This window comes from Falco punctatus, assembly GCF_963210335.1.
Source record: "Falco punctatus genome assembly, chromosome: 3".
Taxonomy (NCBI): domain Eukaryota; kingdom Metazoa; phylum Chordata; class Aves; order Falconiformes; family Falconidae; genus Falco; species Falco punctatus.
The window spans coordinates 1,178,591-1,201,303 of record NC_137582.1 but is presented as its reverse complement, the minus strand read 5'-3'; the positions used below and the strand labels follow the sequence as shown (position 1 = coordinate 1,201,303).

The window sequence follows — 22,713 nt, the reverse complement described above, 5'->3', positions numbered from 1 at the left end:
TCATCATCCTCTTTATGATATAGATAACAAACGCAAAGAGTGAAAGGTCCATATCCTGTGTAAACTGACATCTTAGGAAGAATTTAGACACCAAAGACCAAAAAAAAATCATTATTTTATCTCTTGTGTTACTCTATGGACATAATACTTTAGAAGTTTCCATTTTTACAAGCAGAGGTCTGTATCTCAGCAAATCCAGACGTGATTCAATATCAAATGGGCTGAGAAATCATTTTTCTGTCAAATGCCTATGAGCGATCAGGAATATCTAATGAGGTGTTCCTCCAGCTGCAATGCACTGAGGGGGATCTCAGCCAGTATGTGTACTCACAAAATACCCTGTACATGTCCTGTATATGACAACAAAGCATACTGTTGGTTATTACATTCATTAACAGAAATAAATGGCTGTAACACAGTTCTATTCAGCATTTTAATAGCTAGAGTGTTTGCAGGGTCCCAGATTCAATTCCCACTTCTGCTGAGACACTTCAAACCGCCTAAGCTGTAGGCTACTTGGCAGAGTATCTGCCTCTGCTCCTCCTCCTAAGAAGAGTCACAATTTTCAAAGAAGAACTTGAGAACCATCAGGACTCATTGCTCCAGTGGTTAGGGAAGTCCCTTGGAAGTTGGTGACATGGTTGCTAGGTCTTTCCCCAAGATTAGTTTATATACTCTACTTGAAGGCTGTTTCATGTACATTACTGGTTTTAATCTGCTAGGGCAAATTGCAAATAATATTCCCAAACACTCTTCCGTGTTTTTCAGATTACTGATGGTTTCTTGTTCTTTAGCAAAGGCTGCCCTCCCATGAGAAGCTCCTACCCTCAACAGCACCACACTGCTGGCACACAGTGAGGCTGCTGGACAGCCTGCAATGCACGTATATTACTTACATAGAGGGGGAAATGCTGTAGGAAGGGTGAGGGAGAGAGGTCACATGGCAAAAATGTGATGAAGGAAAAGGAAAGATTAATTTAGGAATGAATGAAACAATGTTAAACAAAAAACTTGCAGTATATTCAGCAGAGAATCTAGTGTGGGGTCCATTGGGAAAACAAGGGTATCACTTCATAAGTAGTCACGTCATAATGTCAGATCAGATCCTTTGGTACATGAACAAGCTGAATTCTGCAATCTCTGTTTAAGTGCTTGCCTTTGCAACTTAAACAACATTTATTTTAAGGATACTTAAGCATAAATAAAGATGAAAGGAGTAAGAATGTAAATGCAGCATACCGGTTTGGGCCCATTTCTCCTTGCAAGTGGCTTAGCCTAAGGCACTTGAGCTTTTGCCTCATGTTCCCACAAGTTCCAGACAGCATACTGGCTTTGTCTGTTCTTTCAAAGAGGGTTATGAAAAAGCAAACTAATAATTTTTGCACTAAAATTTAAAGTAATCCGCTTAGAAGACCACTGACAATAGAAATATTATTAAAATGTGTAGCTAAGTGCAACATAAGCTACTACTGTACTGGAGAGCGTGAGGAAAGCTAAATAACATAAGCGCAAGTGAAATCTTAAATAGGGCTAGATAGAAGAGGAAATTCTCATCATTTCAAAATCGCTGCCTCAAAGCCAGCGAGTCTAACTTGTATAAGTACGATTTCATCTACTTTCAACTAAGATTTTATCAAAGACGACTGGGTCACTATCATTCTCCAAAGAAAGAGAAAACTTGCTAGCTAATTTGAGAACACATCTTTTCTTTTTGTGTGGCTGGATTTTTGGCATACCATAGCTCAGCCCTGTTTGGAGCCTTGTAAAAGTCACTTATCTGAGCCTATCAAGTAGCCAAACCGAGCACTGCGAACATTCCCGCTGGAGCCGCCAGCGAAATAACGGCTCCCCAAGGATTAACTTCTTCTCAGCTAAAAAGAAAGCGAGCCTGTGTTACCACAGCATAATGGCCTTCATCTGTAACCTAGATCTTGGCTGATTTCTTTCAAATGCTTTTTCACTATGCTATCAGGAAAAGGAAAAGACCGTGTGGTTCACAGGGAACTTCACAGTATCAAATGGTGTCAGAAGGAACCTGCTGTCTCTCCCCTAAGCCCTTTCAGAGGAAGCCTGAGAAAAAAGAAAGGGTCTCAAAAATCTTTCTGGAGAGAGGTATGGGGCAGTATGGAGAGCAGGGGACTAGCCCTGCTGCCTTGTAAGGAAGCAGCGGATAAGCATCCCTGTGTGCTTTGCTGCCCTACTTTGCAGATCTAGGGGACAGGAGGGACTGCTGTCACTGCAATTTCTGATCACTCAGCCTTTGAGAGCAAGGGACCAGGAGCTAGTGTTGTGTGTCACATAGCAGCCCCAAGTGCTGGCCACTGCCTGCAAACATCAGTGTCTCATCCTGACTTCTGGGAGGGCAGGGTCTAAAAGAAAAACAGGGAAGGTCACCTTAATACCTTAATAGCCTCTGACTACCAGCTTGTTCTGTGCCCAAGGGAACAAGGCATTTGCATCTCCCACAGGCATTTAGAACTTTCCAGCTAAAATATGATACAGCTGCTCCTGCTGAATTTTTTTCAAGTAAGCTTCTAACATGAAGGATGACATAGACCCTAAGTCTGCAAATGCTTGTGTTCAAAACTGTTTTTCCTCCCATGAGACAGTCTGTCGACTGATCACAAGTCATAGTGTGGGAGCTAGAAGGAATAAATCCCAGACCCCATCCACACTGAAGGCCAGTCAGCCTAAATGTGGTACAACTGCATTTACTTCAAAAGGGGGCACTGTTAAATTAATGTTGAGTCCTTAGAAAATGTTACCCCATTCATCTTGAGAGCTGTGGACTCCCAATGACTTAGACCACGTTCTGGTTCTTCTAGGAGGCTTATCAGATATAGGGTAGAAATCTAAAAGGCTACCTGGAACTGGCAAAGGTAGGTAAGTTGGAAAGGAGAAACCTAATTTAGACATCTAACTTGAAGTGTCTCACTTCAGAAACAGCATTCCTGTACAGCCAACAAAGAAATAATCTATTAGAGCCAAATCCCTCCTTTGCCAATCTGCACTGTTTATTTGAGGTACGTACATCTATCCAGTTACTCCACAGGGCACCCAAACGGACAGCCCTGTTTTTGCAAACTCCAAATCCAAGAAACGTAATAAAATACATCATACCTGCTCTGTGAGGAATTCTCAGGTACGTGGTACATGAAGACATTTCCTCTGGAGGCAGCAGCCCAGTGACTGGCCATGTTGATGATGGGACATGTGATAAACTGGTCACTGATAAAAAAGGAGGAGCAGGGAACAGATACAGTCACATATTGGAAAAAAGGAAAGAACACCCCTCCCCAGTCAACAAACCTCTCTCTAAATTGATAGCCACCTTTAATCTGCCAAAACAGCTCCTATCTCTGCCTTTAAGGTCACTGAGGGAAAAAAGTCACCCTCTATGAACCCAGTACAGCTTAGACTTCACTAAAATTACCATTTTATGGAGTGTTGAACAACGGCAATGATACCAAACAAGCCATATCTGACACATAAGGAATATCCTGGCCAAAAAAACAATCCCATTTTAGTCTAGTTTATGGGGACTCATGCTTGTAATAGTATAAAACTCCTTCTGGCATCACTAGGTTGCAATGGCATCTAGTAAAAAGATTTATATATTTCCTGGGTTAAGGTTCAATGATATCATTTCTGCATTTGGATCTGTGTGATTTTTTTGGGTAGAGTTTCCAGAGCTGGAAGTAAGTGACCACTTTTGGAGATATCCTGCAGGGCCTCTGGCAGGGCTTATCAATATGGAATATCTGGTATAGAATGTCTGGGAGAGAAAGGTCAGACAAGAAGACTGCAATGAGATAGTTAAATGATCAATTTATCACCAAGTATTGCAATGCAAAGGCATGAGTGAAGTAAATGCATCCAGACTTCCCTAGCTTTCATTGCCCCAAGAAGTGGGGCTGGGAGGTGGGGTTAGCTGTAGCTGGAAGGAGCACAAGTAGTTCAAAAGGGCAGGCAGAAGACAGAGCACCTTACTGCAAGATACCTTGTTGTGTTTCCTCAAGGCAATATTATCTATGCACATACACCACTTTACATTCTACATGCGCCCAGAGACTCAGCACACTCTTTAGGCGTTTATATATCCGTAAGTACATGAGCACGCACAAACGTATCTGCTGCGGAAGTGAGAGGTTTCAATTCTCAGTCTAGTGAACCCGAAAGAGTAGCTGCTCCTTCAGACTTGGTAGGTAAAAAAAGAATGACTGATGGCAAGGAAGAACAGTGTCAGAGAAGCATAAAGCCATGTTGCTATATTTAACTGGTATGATTATGAAAGGCACTGTTTGGGTAGCTATCTTGGTTCAGCAGAGTTTATTTTAAGCCCATCTGTGAGACCACAAGTTATGGGCTGACTGATCACAATGCTCTTTGACAGTTATGGTTGACAACACCCATATGAAACAAAAATTACTGTTCCTCACATGCCTACCGGCATGGGATTTTAGAGGAGCAGATGGTCTTTGAAAACTAGGGAGTCTGTGGAGAGCATTAGCTCTCAAAAAATGTTTTGAGATACATTTCAACACGTTAAACTGATTCTCAGTTGGTGCTTGGGGGGGGGAAGGGGGGGGGGGGGCAGAAATGCAGCAGCAAAGTCAGCTATTCTGGGAAGTGAAAAAAAAACACACAACAAAACAAAAATAGTGACCACAAAGATGAAATGGCTGTTTCTTATAGGTATGGAATACCAGAGTGGTTTTTTTTTTACAAAAAAAAAGAGAAAGAAAAATAAAATTAAACTTATTTTATACTTGGTAAAAATACCACAGATTTGCAGCTAAAACAATTTTAAAAGTGGAAATATTTTAATACCACAAAATATGCACAATGTATGCACTTTGTAACAACCACTTATGTTGCTTTCTCACACTTTATAAACCTGTTAAAACTTTAGCAAATAATTATAACCTCCTGACACAGAAATTTTCTTAGGTTACACATCTGTGCTGGTAGTAAGTTTGTTGAAAAAAACCCCAAAACTAAAAAAAAACCCAACTAAACCCCAACCCAACCAACCAACCAACCAGACACCAAAAAAACCCAGAACCACACCATGTATGTGATACTGATGTAGATGACTCTCATTCTGTAACTGCTGTCTCCCTTTCTACTGCAGCTGGAGTAATTTCCCAAGTGTTTAAAGAAAAAAAATATCATCAGATGTCCTGGTTTCACTACTCATCCTTGTGCTTGCTGGTGGTGACTCTTTAAGACATTCACTTCTTCCTTAGCCAAGTCACTTGCCTCATATCGTAAAGAAGGAGGTAATCCCTATGCCCCCAAGGCTGCTGTGGGGCACTCCGAGGCTGAGAGCCAGGGCAGCTAGCTGGGCACTACATCCCTGCTGCAAGCAAGCTGTGTGCTAGCTGTCACGGATTTGCTAAAGTCAGTGTCTGCACCATGCTGAGCCCTGGGCTGAAGGTAGATGATCAAATGCAACAGCCTTGTGGTGTAACAGTTCCTTATGGAGGTATCTCTGGATGGGGGAAGGGTTAAGATGTAAGTCTTTCAGTGATTTATTATGGCTTAAAACTTTACCAATATGACTAAAGAATTATAGCCCCATAGGTAACGGTGGTGATAAGAAAGAGATTGAGGATGAGTTCTGGCTTGAACGCCTACAAACCACAGCTCTTCCATGTGTGCTGCATGCAGTGGCCCCAGATGCCACAGTGCTGGAGGGCCTGTCCCTGCGACAGGCTATGAAGCAGGGCAAATGCAGTAAAGTATGAGACTTGATAAACAGCACAAAGCTCAACCCACAGCCTTCTGGCTTGTTTACACCATGACCTCAATGCACTGGCCCACCTGGACCACCCGGAAAACTTCCCCAAACAGATTTGGTCACTGCTGTCTTCAATCAGATGTTTTCAACTGAATTTTGGTTCCTGTTCAACTCCTGCTCCCTGAAGGTCCCTTGGAGCAACACACTGCAACTCTGATGGGGGACTGAAAGGAAAATCTTTTCTCTAAGATCTCACGGAGAGGCTCATGGTAGGACAGAAAGCTGCAACACTAAGAGCACATATACTAGGAGCTTGTAGCTATGATGTCTTGGTTCAGCACAGAGGTGAAACAGTGTGGACGAGCACACTAGGACTCAAACCACCAGCTTTATAAAACACATCACCTTGGAAATGTCAAGTGTTTTCATAATGGATCTGCTTATGAAACAGAGGCAGGAATAGGGAAAGACTTTTTTGATTTGTTTTCTGAAAATCTGTGCAGCTTAAACATGCAGCCCCTGAGTTTGCGTAGAGGCAGGAAAGCAGAGGTAAGGTGATTTCCCCTCAGTTTTCCCCCTTTCGGAAAAATGGGCCCACCCCACTGCAGCTCAAGAACTGTAACTGGCTAAAGCAAACCGGCTGCCCATGGGAGAGAGAAATCCACTCTTCTTTGCAGACCAAACCACCAGGTGACCCAAGCTAAAGATACCCACCAGTCGCTATGGTCTACCCTAGGTGTCATGACTGCTGTGCAATCCTAGTCCAACAGGGCAATGAACTCTTCAAACTCACTGTTGTCCAGAACTGCTGGACCCTGATGCCATACCCGATTAAGGGTCAAAGCGATGTAAATATATACTGGGTGGCATGAATATGGCCCCCTGCTCATTTTCCACTTCCCAATGGTCCCTGCCTCCGATGTTTCAATGCAAAGTATGGGAGAGTATATACTGGAGGTAATTTTCTCGTGCATCTGCTGACATTTCATGACAACTGTTTCCTTTGGAAGAGCCTGGGAGGCACTGTAAGTCTATGATGTGTCCTGATGGATCAAACAAGGAAAGAGTCAGATATCATGTGTTCTCCTTTAACCTCCACAAGAACTTCCTACAGAGGCATCCTGCTGTCTGATTCTGCTTTCTTTCACCATGGGAAACCATACATAAAGGGAGCAAAATGCAGATTGGATGACATACAATCACTGTACGCTGGCATAAGTGATAACACAAGGGTCAGGGAAATACATCAATAAGCTTATGGGTATTCTTCTGTCATGGGTAAAGTGGAGATTAGCAATGCATAGAATACAATCGGAACCACTTTCTTAACATTCACAAATGCTTTGCTGTTTCACACAGGATACTCACCTGTAGAAAGCCTGATACTGTGAAGAAATATATTTTGCAGATTTCGTAAGATAAAAATGAATGTAATTGCTGAATTCAGAGTTTTCAAACCTGACCACTCTCCAAATTTCCAAAAACTAGGAAAAATATCTTAACTGTATAAATACGTGACTGTGAATAAAAGCCAGTCTTTTCGTTTTACTGTCACAAGGATAACAGGACTCAAGGACTAGTTGATGCAGAGTATGCAAACAACCAAGACATCTTTGACATGAAAGAATATGCAAGGAAGCATTAGTAGTCTGAATCCAATGTACACTTCAGGAAAGACAATTCAAACTTTTCACAAGGCAAAAAAGTCAGTTCAATTTCTGTTTACCAATGACATTGGTAACCTCATGGAAAATGAAATCACGTTGCTTGTTTTCTGTTCATTTGCACAAGAATTTCTCAAGTATATATATTCTCATACATACATACATACATATATATATATATATATATATATGAGTACATATAAGAATATAAATGCACACTTAAGATAATCAAAACAAATCTGGCTTTACCCCAAACACACACTTGTAATAGGACGACTTTCTTACCGGGTTGCATTTTCCAAAGCCCTGGAAAAGGATGAATAATCATCTGTTGAGTGTTCAAGGGAGTAATACCACGTAGCTGCATCTTCAATGAATGAGTTGGAGTCTTCTCCTCCCAGAGAATTTTGCAGAGCCTGATAAAAGGCTGTTTTGCTGTTGGCTCTTCCTTGACTTTCTTCAAATTTCTGAGAACAAAATGCATACATGGAATTCACAAACAAAACCAAGACAGATTTTTAGTGGAACAATATAAGCTCAGATCTCCCTCTGCTGGAACGAGTCCACTCTGCTGTGACCTCTGATTCCTAGGGGAAGTAGGAGACAGTCCTACTTTTGCTTTCCCAGGACTGTCACCAGCCAGCAGTATGGGTTTCCTCAAAACATACTATGGGATTGAATACCTGACCTAGGAAGTCCGAATCATCAGTACCATGCTGTGCAGATGTAGCTCTTACACTACAGAAACCCCACTGGCTCTCACAGAAATAGTCCACTAGACAGTTCTCCACTGTAGGTGTGCCCAATGCTGTCTTTCTGATGAGCTCCCTGAAGGAAAACTAGAGGGGAGAGAAGAAGATATTCCTTTGGAATATTCCAGAATATTTCTCCTTTCCTTTGGAAATTCCAAAAAGCAAACATGGAATATAGTCATTTCATGGCTGTATCACTCTGTCTTTCCTGGAAACACCTACAAAGAAATGTAGCTGCCATAAGGCCTGTAGTTAGGTCCCTTCTGGAATGATATTTGCCTTAGCCCTGGAAAAGAAATCCTCCTACTCCAAATCCCAATCCAAGTAGCAGCCATGATCATTAAACTTCATAACCCCTAGGGACTTTCAGAGTGACCTACAGTGAAATGCCCTTTCCCTGAGATCTGTGGTCTGAAACCTTTCCTGACATAAAGGCATTTTTTCCAGAGCAGAGTGCTCATGTCACTGCAGAATTACTGCTAGCAGAGGGACCATCTTCTATGCCAAACTGCCTACCCAATTTTATTTTTACCAAAGCTGAAGACTGCTGGAAGTTTTCAACACATCTTTCTTTGAGGAAGTTTTTTTATCTTATCAATGCAGACTTTTTTTTTTTTTTTTTTTAAGAATTTATTTCAAGTTCAGAAACAGTAACTTCCTGAAAATAAAAGTAACCTGAACTTTCCCGTGGATCAAGTTATTTCTAAAGAGGGCACTTTGCAGGTGCACAATGGCTGAAATTTGGTATAAGAACTCCAGAAAGATCTAATAAACCACCCATATTATTTTGGGCAGTCAGTCTGATGCAAAACAGGCTAGCATCTGCCCAGTCCAGTTACCATAGATCCTTTACTGAAGATATTATTTTGATGGCCCACAGCTGGTTTTCATCACGCTGCTAGGTCTTTCCACAACCCTATACAGGAAGTACAGAGGGAATAATTACTTTTCAACAGATTCACAGAAATGAAAGATGGAAAATAAGTCCCCGTCTGCTAAGGCTGAGGCCTGTCCTTACTGATGTACTCTAATGCTTTGTGCATTTTCATTCCATGACTTCACAAGGGATTTCAAAACACTACCAAATATCCCAAGGTCCAAAAAGATCTTGGTAATTTTCCTTGTATTTGTAATAAATTCTTCTTTTGCTAGATGTTGGCCCATGCAGTGTGAAAAGAGTCATGTGGTGCCAGTTTTAGTAATACCGCTGTACTTCAAAAAAGATTTGCAATTCACAGATGACACATCACTTCATGTGCACAAATGCCACATATGAAACTGCATAGCGCACTTGCCTGCAAAATCATTCAGTTTCAAGCCAGCAAGGACATGTATATTTTTCTGCAAGAAATAGAAATGGTCACTGAAGACCTGATTGTACGTTCACAGAATGAAAAAGCAAGCTTTCCGTCAGCTTCAGCACACGTCAGTTCAGGTCCCTACTAACCAGCAGAAGCATTGCTGCTGTCTAATTAGGAATCTCTCATTTGGTGCCTGGGGCTGGTGGATTTGGCTAGCAGTTATGGATAGGAACAGAGGCTTTTCTGTGTCAGTGCAGAGCCCAAGCTTTTATGTGTAAAGCATCCTGTACAAAGCAACTTCCATGCAATTCTTTTATTTTATTGTGTGGGGTGTTTTTTTTCAATGGATTTGTTACCTTATTCTAAATTTTTCATGGATACTTAAAACAGAGGGAAAAAGAGGGAGAAAAAACCTTAGGATATTGACTAGGTGCTCTAGAAACTGATCCTTCACTGTCTCATCAATTACTAAGCATCAAATAAATACTATGGTTGAAAATCACAGAGAAGGAGATGGATCATCATACAACACATGGTTAAGCTGAGGGACTTCTTGCCACATGGTTTTGCAGATGCCAAAATTGGGCAAGATGAAGTTTAATGAACAAGTTTTTGAATTAAAAAGAAAATAAACAAATAAATTAGGTGATGGTTATTAAATACAGAAAGACCAATTCAGGCTAGGAAGCCTCTGAGCTGCAAACTGCTCGAGGTTTGGAGAGCATTTAGCAGAAGTCTCAGATTTGCTTACCCTGTTCTGACCAACAGCTGCCTTAGCCACTGCTGAAAACAGCATTCTGTGCTAAATGGACCCTTGAGCTGACTCAGTGCGGTCAGTCTTAGGTTTTTACTGTGTCTATGTACTAGTTTCTGTTATCTTCAAAATGCCCCAAAAATTCTGGTGACCTTTCTCAGCAATCATTGATAATAGAGTGGGTCCCTGAGACATGTTGAGTCAGATGAAAAAGAATTCAACAGGCAGAGGTGGATGAGAAACAGGACTGGCATTTGTAAGATGTTTTGAGATTTTTCATCCCAACCAGCACTAAAATAGCACGATCTGAAACAGGATTTCTCAAGTGTTGCTTTGGCTACAATATAATATAATCTAAATATTTGACTTTAACATAATAGCACAAAATCAAGCAATACTTACAAAATACTTGCAAAACCTTTAAATAAACCCCATGAAACATTAAAAAGGCAAAGCATTTTAACTTTCCAGAAATTGATTCAATTTGACCAATTTTCCATGTCCAACAAATGTTTCCCATTAGAAAATATATGACCAAGGAACAATTTTCAAATAGGAGTAGATACAACAGCTGCTACCAGATTAATAGAAACAGCTGCATATTATGTAAAATAATTTACATTCTGCTAACTTTTAAAGCAGTATTGGCAACTGACCTCAGAGTTATAGCAGAGTTTTCAACTTTTTTTCAAAGGTAAGTAAGAAAATAATTAAAGACAGCAGGTGCACCACTTTCTATTGTTCTGGTGATACAAAGCGGTCATAAACATTGCCTAAATAAGGAGTTAAATAATGTTTACTGCTCTTGTTGCTGCCGAATAGCTGCTGGAGTATGTGAATTAGTCTGGTCCAGAGTTTTATTTAAAAATAAATTGTAGCAGTAGGTAGACCAAATGTTTACATCTTCCAAGCGGCGAAATGTACTTTTCTGACAAACTGGAATATCGATAACACTAGCAGAGTACATACAGATAATAGCATCACAGAATCATATAAAGATTTGGGTTGGAAGGGACCTTAAAGAACACCTAGTTCCCACCCCCCTGCCATGGGCAGGGACACCTTCCACCAGCCCAGGGTGCCCCCAGCCCCATCCAGCCTGGCCTTGAGCCCTGCCAGGGATGGGGCACCCACAGCTTCCATGGGCAGCCTGGGACAGTGCCTCACCACTGGGGTGAAGTGATTCATAGTGAAGAAGAATTTCTTCCTAATGTCTAATCTAAATCTACTCTTTTTCAGTTTAAAGCCACTCCTTTCTGTCCTATCACCACATGCCCTTGTATACAGTCCCTCTCCAGCTTTCTTGTAGCCCCCTTTAGGTACTGGGAGCTGCTCTAAGGTCTCCCCGAAGCCTTCTCCAGGCTGAACAACCCCAGCTCTCTCAGCCTGTCTTCACAGGAGAGGGGCTCCAGCCCTCTGATCACCTTCGTGGCCCTTCTCTGGACCCAATCCAGCAGGTCCATGTCCTTCTTATGTTGAGGCCCCAGAGGTGAACACAGTACTGCAGGTCAGGTCTGACCAGAGCAGAGGAGAGAGACACATCTTAGGTCTTAAATGGCTTTTGATAAACGTTGTCACAAAAGATGGTGAAAGAGCTGCCAGCCATGCAGCAGTCTTTCAAGGATTCCAGCTAGTTTCAAGATGAAGTCAAGAGCTGATATTGTCCCATTCTCCTCACTGATGGCATTTATCAGGACACTACTCCCCCGGTCATCACAATTAATATACACATATCTGCCATCTGTTGTATGTTGCTGAATACATTTATCCATAAAGATACTAACTGACTGTAATGTTGTGCAGGATGGAAATTCTGGTCTGCATAGATCCAGTTGCTTACATGAGGTAAATATATTTCTATCTCTCCACTCCCCTATGTCCTGGTTCTGGGTTCTGCGGCCAGTTAGATTTTTACTGAAGAGGGAAAGAAAAGGAAAGAAGACACATAAGGTACAACCTTAGTCTTCCAACTAAAAAGAAAGTTAACAATCCTTGCAATGTGGAGATTACATAGTAGGCACAGAACGTATGGAGGATATGAACAGGGCTATACTGACTTAGATGGATATACACGTAAACACAGATATAGAGCAGCATGAGTGAATCCATATATTTAATGCCAGTAGGAACCATTACATCCTCCCACTTGAGCATCATGCATAGCACAGGGACAAAATTTTGTCCACTTGAGAATTGAAATCAATATTTTTAGAGGTTTCTGCTCAACTGCCCTAATCTATGGCTGCTCAAAGCGAACATCCCTGAAGGTCTGCCACGGGAATTGTAGTTAATGGGTTCAGCTTAACTGTTCCATATGCCACATAATAGTGTGCTATGGTACCACTTGCCATTCCCTTAAAAAAACTCTGCTTTGTTCTTCAATTAGTTTCAGCTGTCTGATGGCTGCGCTGGGGATGAGTGTGAAGTGCTCCAGGAAGTGGCAAATCTGTCTCAGTTCACATGAATAAGCATTCAAGTCAACACCATAAAATGGTCATTTCCATAGGCAAGACGTTGAGCACGAATGTTCAGCGTACTCTCTGCTGCATCACTAAGAGACTTTAGCCTTTAACTGTAAACAAATCGAACATAAACGTCTTGCTAGCACATGAGTGGTGCCTTCTGCCTTTCTATTTCGTTTTTAATAGTAAAGGCCTCAACAGGCGTAAGCGCAGTGTTGCAGTGGGAGTGTGGAGACACCAAACAAACCCAAATGCCAGTAAGCCCTCACAGAACAACATGAAGCCAACGAGTTTTACCACCTTCAGGTCTGGTTTCAGTCTAGAGGTTTCACTCTCACTCCCAAGACTCAACTGCTAAGAGTTTATAAAACTTGCATACAAATCCGGACTAAGGCGGTAAGAATTGCATCATGTCTCAAGCTTGCTTGTATCCAAATAGTTGTGTCTCCTCACCATTTACAAGATCAGTATTAATAGAGCAAGACCAGAATTAATAGAACAAGAGCTTGCCAGAACAATTTGTTCTGAATTTGCCAGAACAGCTGTTCACAGGAACTGGTGGAACAAGTCAGCAGGGGTTAAGTTTTTCTATCCCCCACCCTTTGCCTCTGACTACACTGAAGTCATCCTAAAGGAGATGGAAATGAAGGTCTTTGCCAATTCCATACACTTGCCACAAGACTTTTCAGCTGTGCCCTTTATCTACCCAAATACCTGTTTGATTCTTCTCTCTACAGAGATGGAGCACATCCACGGATTCATTTTCACCCCAGGGAGGTGTCCCCTCACTGTAGGACAGATTTTATGTGTTTCAATGTGGTTGAATCAGAGGCAAGCTAGGAACTATGTCTTGGTTCTCCTAGTTGAGTCCAGTGCTTTCTCCACCAGCTAAGCCCTCCCACCTTCCTTTAGTATATCAGTAAAACCAGCTTTGGGTTTTCCCAGAAAGATACAAGTCAGATCTGCCTCATGGGAATCCTTAAAATGAATAAAGTAGAAGGGTGGGATGCTGTGTGAGTTGTCTAAAATCCTTCTTCTAGGTCTATTGTGGGGAGAAGACAGTTAGCACAGAACAAAGATCCCTTATGACACGATGACAGAGGAAACGGGGCACAGACTTCTCAGTAACAATCACCACCTGCACCAGGTTCTGCCACTGTTGTCTGTGGCCTGCTAAGGACTTTGTCATCTGATTTTGACTGAAACCATGCATGGTCATGGCTATGACATAGAAATGCTCTTGAGGACCTGGAAAATGCATGTTCTTAAATAGCTTAGTGACAGAGGAAGCATTACAGTTCCCCAGCAATTAATACACCAACTACGTGGACAAGGGAGAAATCAGGAAAGTTTAACCTTGCGGCAGGTCTTTGAGAAAACAACCTGAAGGCAGGAATACAGATTGGGCAAAACAGTCATATTCCCTCAAGCTCTAAAAACCTGAAGACACAGGAAAATAGAAAGAGGAAAATGTGAAAATAGAGAAAATAAAATATAAACTTCTACCACGAACATTATGAATTTTCTGGAACAGGGATGGAATCTGATTTACAGCAGTAGCACCAAGTAAGGTAGGTACTATTATAATAGCTAGTAAAGAAGTTAACTATCCTTCTAAGTAAGGATAGTTAAACCCTTGCCAAAGGAGGTCAGAAGACCTCCAACAGCAAATTTTAAAACAGGTCTCTCAGGTTGAGGCAGATACAACCATTTCTTAGGGCTGTTACACCAGCTTTCCAAGTCCCCTTCCAATTTTATTTTCTACAAGCCTTTAAATAAAGAATATATTCCAGATTTTCTTCTTAGAAGGGCAACATTTTGCTACTGAGCTCTCAGTTACAAGTGCTTTTTCTTTTCATTTCAACCTGACAATGCTGGCTTTTGGCACTTGTGGTTTTCATTAGCACCGTGATTTGTTGCATAATTTCTAATACACCATGGAATTTCATTTCAGTTTTTCAGAAAACTGTCATATATAGAAACAGTGGTAAAGGAAATAATGTCACTGCCTAGACTTCCTAACATGACCTGTAATGATTTTACTGAGGTTTATTGCCCTCCCACAGGGTCTGGATCATTGTCTGCAGGCCTCCAGCATCACAGTCTATTTCCTATGTCTGACTTCCCCTTTTAATTGATTCCAAAAGAGGAAGATACATGAAATAAGTGCAGGAAACTTCTCTTGGAGACTAAACAAGCAATATGAACTTTGTTGAGGTGGGTCAAAAAGCCTTCTTTCAAAGGCGTAATTTTGTCATTAACTCTGAAGTAAATCGGTTTGTGTGTTACTGGCTACCAGCAGAAAGAAGCTAGGATTGACCTTTCACTGCCTCCTAAAAGATTAAGTCCACCCTGGAACCTTTAATTTAATTTGGCAACATTAAACAGGGAAGTGCAATTTTATCCATCATAGAGAAGGACAAATGAACTTTAAAAGGCTGATAAGCTGTCTCAGTGCAAGAGGTTCACAAGAAGATATAATATCCCTCTATTAGACCTTCATGGTTTTGAGGACTTTTATGTCCAAATGACAGCGTGGACACAATTCTTTTTCATTTCACCAGTTTGTGCCCTGGAACATTAGCCTATACATCAGGCCAGTGCTATTCTTAGTCATAGCTAGTCCACCTTCAGAATCATCTTTACAAGAAAAGCTACTTCTTAAAGGTAACAGAGAAAAAATCTTGCCAGAAAAAAAAAAAAAAGAGTTGGCATGGAAAAGACTGACAGCCTTGCTGCACAGTGAAGAACCTCATAACCAGGTTATGAGCTTGCTTTCTTCTTTGTGAGATACAACTGAGATTGCAATATAATTTTAGAAACATTAAAACATACTGCTGCTTATTAATACATGCTAAATCATTGCTGATCTCTTACTTTTTCATATCTCTCCCAGTAATGTTAATCAACAAATATAATAATGCCATTAATCAGCATAAACTGGACTTGCTGGAGATGGACAATGCTTTTGCATATTTGCATGTAATATAATTCATAAATTGTAGAAACCAAAAAGCATCTGTCCTGCTGCATGTGATTACTGTCATCGCTGTAAGAATAGTAATACCATCAGTTCATTAACAGTGAGTCTCATCCTACCTTAATTGCCTTAGCTCTGCTGATCAACCCATCTTGCTGAGCACTTCCAATGAGCAGATCCACCTTCCAAAGCTGAGGGCGCTGCAGGGCTTTGGCTAGAGGTTCCCGAAGGTAAATCCCATCCCTCACGGGACCCCAGTACTGGAACGGGCCACTTATAGCTAGGAGCTAGGTTAGCAAAAGAGTAATAATAGTACAGTTAAATTAGCTTACCCATGTCATTTCCATTTTATTTATGCGTCAGACAACTGAGTTCATAGCCTTCAAGTGAACAAGTGATCAGTTAATGGAAGTGTAAACTCATCACTGACAGGAAACAATGCTTTTGTTGGCAGTTTCAGTAGGCAAAACAAGCTGAATAAGCCAAGAGAATTGGTGGTCTTACAGTAATAAAAATCTTGTTTTAAACAACAATTATAAAAATATTAGGGATTGGCTCTATGCTAATCCTGATGGGAAAATGTATTGCCAGTGGGTGTTTTAATCTGTGGGTAAAGGAGCCATCTCTAGAATTGTTTATACTGCAGCTTTCACAAGCCTCCCACTTAAGAGACAGGGCACGGACATCCCTCCCCACTTCCTTTTCTGTAAAAATACAGCTACTGAAGCTACAGACATTTGATTCTCCTCTAGAGCAACACCCAGGGGCAGATGAGAGGGTACTGAAAGAAGACAAAACCTGTATTTCGATTAATTTTGGAAGACATGGTCAAAGCATGTAAAAGGAACTTAGTCTAAAGGAGAATCAAGTTGTGACTATTCATAGGTGGATGTCATGGACATCAGCATCACTCCACCAAAGCTAGGTCAGTTCTTCTTTCATGAGATTTCAGCCCAATTTATTTTCTAAGTCTCGTCACAGCTTCATGTAAATGGAAACTTTTTTATTCCTTGCTAATGTCATATATTTTGCTACCATGTACCTTAGTCTGTGCATCATTGAGGACACGAGCAGGCAACTGGCGGAGGCAGGCTACAATTTCCTCACTGGTGGATGAAGGGCATCCCACATCTTCAGCCAGGACTGCTGCTTGGGTCTGCGCTCTCCTCATAGTAATAATGGATGCCGGAGAAAAAGCTGAACCTCCCTAAAAAAGAAAGACAGTACCAGTCAACACAAGCTGTCAAAACACTTGGTCCCCTAGTGCAGGTAAAAAAGATGAGAAGCAAAACCTGCCCAGTTACAGGGTATAAACCACCAGTATTTAAACCATAAGAAGCAAGTTCTAATGATCAAAGCAAACAGGAGACGGATAGGTTTGGCCATTACTAACTCTGCCATGGTTATTTTGGAAGACCTCTGAAAAGTGTCTGCATTATGTCTATAACTAAATTATAAATCTTTCTGAAAACTTTGCTGGAGAGAGAAATGTTCAGACAAGATTCAGGCTAAACCAAGTTGCAGAAGATCAGCCAGAGCCAGAGCACATCAAAATCAGAGCACAGGCTACAGTCCCATCTCTATCCCAGACTCTGTGTTTCTTTCCTACAGCTGTGCCAACATGGAAAATGTCCTCACCAAGAAAAGATGGTACAACACAGTTGAGTAACCATGACAACTATTTATTGAAAATGCAGAGAAATTAACCTAAATCTGATAAGATCTGACCTAGAACAGAAAGGCTGGAATAGCTCTGACATGGTTCAAATGACTAATTTCCCAATGTTTACATCAGTTTACTATAATAACTGCTAAGATTAGCTTCTGTCTTCTAAAAAATATCCAAACACTAGATGCATGACATGAAAGACTCCAACTTCATCTGATTAACTTATTCAGTTGATAAACTTAACTTCTTACTGAATTTGCTCAAAGCATAACTACAAATCTGAAAAAAAGCATAAAACCAGGAGCAAGTTAAAAAGAAACAGAAAACAAACAGCAAAACCATAATTTGAAATTGTCTCTATTCTTTGAGCTCAAAGAACTCTGTGCAGCCCTGGCCAGCACCCAGGACATTTATTATATTTCAGACAAGCAGATCCATTGAGACTAACAGGATACCATTGCTCACAACTGGAGAAATTGGATTCAAAAAATAATTAGAAAGAGTTTATTGTTTGGATGTACAGACAGTCTTTTTAGTTCACTGTATGTAGAATTTCCAGTGCTACTACCTTCCTGAAAGTTTCTCTTTCCTTAAGGAAAGAGATCACCTTAAGGGATCTGGAAAACAAGCACTGTTATTAGCTTAATAACTGAGATGCAGATGGCTGCAGATAAGGAAAGGAAAAGCTAAGACTGTCAATCCTGGGGCACTAGAAGAGCCATCTCTGGATTTAAGAGGGCAGAAGAACTAATGAATTAAAAATAAACACCACATGGTCTTATTCCTCACTTCTGCTCTCAATTTAGATGAGAACTTGAGTGAGCAATGGGCTTTATCTTCACATGGGATTTGCGGTGGCCTATTTTGTGTTTGTAAGGCATCATATTTGGCAGCTGCTGACTAGGTGCACTGACTCAGTTGGTCATTAGAGAGAAAGAAAAATATCCTTAATGAGAGTATCTCTGTGTGGGGGTGTGTCCCCAGGATGAAAAATGAGAACCTTCAGAAGAGTATGTTCACCAGAACTAGGATGAGTGAAACTAGAAAAGGCATAGCATGGCATGCCAGCTTCCCTCGAAAAGAGTAGCTTCCTGGCTTTTCATTTGGAGCAAGGAATTATGTGCCTCCTTGGTACAGCAGAGAAATCAAATCTAGGATTGCACAATATTTATCCACCAATCTGAAAAACATATTCTTGAACATCAGATCTGAACATGCTCAACATGTTTTATCAAGTATCCAGTAACCCTAAATGGCATTAATTTAAAACAAAACTAAACAAAACCATAAAATTTGAAGGGCTTCAGTTTCCCAAATTCTGAAAGTTTCAGAAATTTTGAAAGTGGCATTTTCTGTGGAACTTCTGAAGTTGCCTTATTAAAAGGCTAAATTTGGTACACAAAAGAGAGTACTGAGATCAGATGACATACAGAATCCAAAAATTCACTGGGACCAAGCAAAACATCCCCATGTGTGCTTGATTTTGAACATACCTCCTCCCAGGGATTGTAAAAGCTGTTGCAAAGTTCCCCTTTTTCTGAGATCTCTACAAACTGAAAAGCTGCCCTTGGGTCAACTACTGACTCGAACAGCAATTGCAAAAGGTTCTGGGTAGAAGTGTCCCACAAGTCTGCTCTGCGGTGGGAGAGCTAAAAGCCTGGACAACAGTCAAGGCAAATCCAGTCACAGCACTGGATATACATGGGCTGGCACTAGAAACAGTCCAAGCCTGACAAGTAAAAGAAAAACCCAAAACTTCTGCAAATACATTTGTGAGGCGAGGAGAGTTCTTGTTTGGAGCCTTACTCAGGCTGTGGATATTTACTCTTCTTTGCATGAGTGATCAGAACAGGTTTGTGTGCTCCTCTTCATTCTGCTTTTTTCGTCTATTTTCCATGGTAATGGCCACTTCCTCAGTTTGCTTTTTTTGATAACATCCGCATTCAGGAAGCATGTCTTGTGTTTGGGGTTTGAAAGAGATGTGGTGTCCGCTACTGTTACTCATGTTTAATTTTTATTGGGACTGGAAGTGGGTGATAGAGGAACTTGGGGAATGATTCAAGCAGTATTTGGAAGCAATACCGTTACATTCCCTCCCCTGGTGCATTTGAAATGTGTTCCAGGCTTCGGAAGCAAGGCTCCTCTTACCACAGAACTTCAGCAAGCAAAACTGTACCAGTTCTCTGTTTTTCACATTCACATCATAATTCAGGCTCATTGTTTCCTCATTCTCACCAAAAAAACCTCATGAACAAATAAGTGAGAGCAGAAGCTGGAGACCGCCCAGAATTAAATTTCTTCCTTTTTGAGCCTGCAGTTTTCATATTAAAAAGAAATCTTCCGTAAATGCTGTAGCCGCATTAGAGACAGGCTCAGGGCACAGAGGATAACATGGCTATTCTCAGCACTTGCCTCTTTCCCTATAAAACTATAATTTGTTTGTGTGATTAGTCCCAGCAACCAGCAATGAAGGAATTGCGTGCTTTAAAAAATAGGACTATTCAGGCAGAAGCAGAGATAGTGGAGGTACTGTTCATTTCCATTACATGACACCTATATTACCATCAACATGGCAGAATCATGAATCAGGAAAGCAAAAATCATGAGATCAGCTCAAAAATAACAAACGCTGTGTTCTTTTTTTCAGTCCTTTTTTTTAATTTGCCAGGAATTCTCCTGTACCTATAAACACAAGAGCTAAAAAATTCACTTGTAAAACTAACAGTTCTGATCTTCAGATAATCCTGCATAGGAGTTTTTAGAAAGCAAACCTGTAAACAATATGAGATATGTTCACGACAAAATTGCGAACATCAGCTGTCTTGCTGTCACAGGGTATTTCCTATCTCAGCATCATTTAGAGGGGCTTGAGAGGGAACTGAAGCCACACGCAGCTCTTGTCTCAGCTGTCCTTACGGATTGACCTGCTGTCATCGAAGGAAGTTCCAGTGACATTTTTGACAATGACCCAGATGAAAGCATTCAGCACCGAACTGCCGGGAAGACGTGGCTGCAGCCGCGTTGCACAATCTTTATCAGCAGCGTTACACGGTCCTAAATTCATCCGACCAGTGGGAACATCACAATGTTGGGCAACCGCAGAGATTCCCCCCCAGCCCACGGCGCCCCCGGCCCGCGGAGCCCCCGGGGGAGCGGCTCCCCCCCCGCAGCCCGGGCAGGGCCCCCCCCGGGGCAGGGGGTGCCCGCAGGGGGCTGTGACCCGCGGGCAGCGGCGCCGGGGCAGCTCCGGGCAGGGCCCGTGGCCCCGCGGGGAGGAGCCCGGGCCGGGGCCGGGCTGGGGCAGGGCCTGTGCCCCCGGGGGCGGGGGGGCTGGGGCCGGCCGGGCCGGGGGGGCTGCGCCCGCGGGGGGGACACGCTGCGGCAGGGAAAGAGAGGAAGGAGGAGCGGGGGAGACGAGGAGCGATAAGCTGAGCGCGGCCCTCATTGCCCAGAGCCCTGCGCTGCTGCTGGGAGGGGGCAGGGACGGGCAGGAGCCGAGCTGCGCCCGGGGAGAAGGGAGCGCTGCGGAAGGGGCTTTAAGGTTCGGCTTTATTTCTCACCGTCCCGCTCTGACTGTCCCCGGGGCGGACCTGGGTTTTGCCTGTGCCGGTCACTGGGGAGCGATCTCTCCCTGCCCCCACCCCGACCCACGGGCCTGTCGTTACATTCTCTCCCCCCTGCCCGGCTGAGGAGGGCAGGGACAGAGCGGGCAGGGGGGCACCTGCCCCCGGCATGGCCAGCCCACCGCAGGACTGTTATGGTAAGTTGTACCTCTGTCTCCCAACATACCTGGAAAAGACAACTGCCACAGAGGCTGCTGCGCTCAATGTCTTTTAATTCCTCATTTACTCTGGAAACTCGCGTTTTGCAAAGTTTTTCAAAACTTATTCACAGCAGATCTAAAGATTTGAAACTTCACTGCAGCCAGTCTTGCAGTCACACTCTGTAAACCCCAAACCTCCTTCCTCTCCTCACATCGTGACCTCTTGTTTTTCCAACCTGATTTGCAACTGAAAACCCTGACTGAGCCTTGTTTGTCTCTTCGACACGTGCACTCCCTCCAAATGAATGCCGTTACACTGATGGCTGCGAGGCTGCAGACTGCTTTGGAAGCAGGCTTTCTGTCTGCCCAGCAGCATGCTATAGAAAATACAAACAGCAGTAACAGTAACACCACCCAAAAAGTAGGATCAAAAAATTTCTAATCAGAACAGTCAAACCAATGAAATGTCCTGATAACTCTATTTCCCAAAAGAGCCACCTGTACAGCAATATTTTATTTGCTAAAGATAGGCGCTCTGCAAGCTCAGATGCATTCAGTTCCCAGCCAGAAGTATCGTCAGACCATCTGGTTTGACCTCCGGGATAGCCAAGGCTCTGACAATACCCTGACTGCTGAGCTCAAGGGTTTCCTACCGCTTGAAACATGGCTTGTGTTTTACTAAAGCCTGATACTGCATAAAGTGCTTAAGCTGGTCTCAGAGACACCAAGAAATGGATACTGGATACTGCAGTCTTCTCCTTTGCAGTTTGTGCCTGAAGATAATCACTTCACTTCACTGATGGAAAACTGCACTTCTGTGTGAGGGCATCTTCAGTTTCAGTTAATGCCAGATTAAAGAGACTGGTTATATCCTGGTTTTTCTCCCTGCAGAAGTAAGCAAGCTGCAACTAAGTGACCACTAAGTCTCCTTTCCAATTAGCTTAACAAATCATTTTCTAAAAGACTGGATTTAAAACACTTTCAGAAGTTGTTTTCAGTTTGAAGCGTTTGTTTGTTTGTTTGTTTTTTCTTGCAGGGTTGTTTTTCAGTATCCTGCATTGCTTCTCCTTAGACATTTAATTCTGCATAGTGGCAAGTGCTTACAGCACACTGGGGTTGTGGGGCTCTGTGTGAAGAAATCAATGTAATTTTTCCAGGCTTTCCAACAAAGTCTGTCTTCAAGAACATGGAGGAGAAGAAATCCTTGGGACCAACTTAGGGAGTCCATGCCACAGCTAAGACACTATGTGGCAGACACGTGGCAAACACTAGCACACGAAGTATAGCAGGGAATTGGTAGATCAGCCCAGCAATGGAAAGGGAGACTGAGATATAAACATTTTTCCCTCCATAACCATCTACTAGAACTGTGATTTCCAGACAAAAATGGGGGAAAGGGAAGAGTCCTCTCTCCTCTATAAATAACATTTTGAAGAAGGAAAATTTCTGTTCTGTATATAAGACTTGGCAAATCCCTCTTTGCTCGAATCAGAGGCAGTCCTGCAAGTGCAATGTCCATCTCTCGAGTGACTCGCTGACTGCCTGTATCAGGTTAGTAACTTGAATAACAGTTTAAGATGTTATATAAAGCTCCACTTCATTAATGTCAAAACTTTCTTCCATTT

At 42.2% G+C, this 22,713-nt stretch overlaps 1 protein-coding gene across 4 annotated transcripts in view; it reads right to left on the bottom strand.

Annotated features, from left to right (window-relative positions):
* TG (thyroglobulin) overlaps positions 1 to 22,713 on the bottom strand; it is a 164,404-nt gene that overhangs the window by 18,299 nt on the left and 123,392 nt on the right. For all 4 annotated transcript variants that reach the window (XM_080377856.1, XM_080377858.1, XM_080377857.1 and 1 more), the window contains 4 exons: positions 16,699 to 16,863; positions 15,776 to 15,943; positions 7,693 to 7,874; positions 3,121 to 3,228 (listed from right to left, as the gene is read on the bottom strand). In XM_080377856.1, coding sequence (XP_080233982.1) covers positions 3,121 to 3,228; positions 7,693 to 7,874; positions 15,776 to 15,943; positions 16,699 to 16,863 — 623 coding nt within the window. The remainder of the gene's footprint in view (positions 1 to 3,120; positions 3,229 to 7,692; positions 7,875 to 15,775; positions 15,944 to 16,698; positions 16,864 to 22,713) is intronic.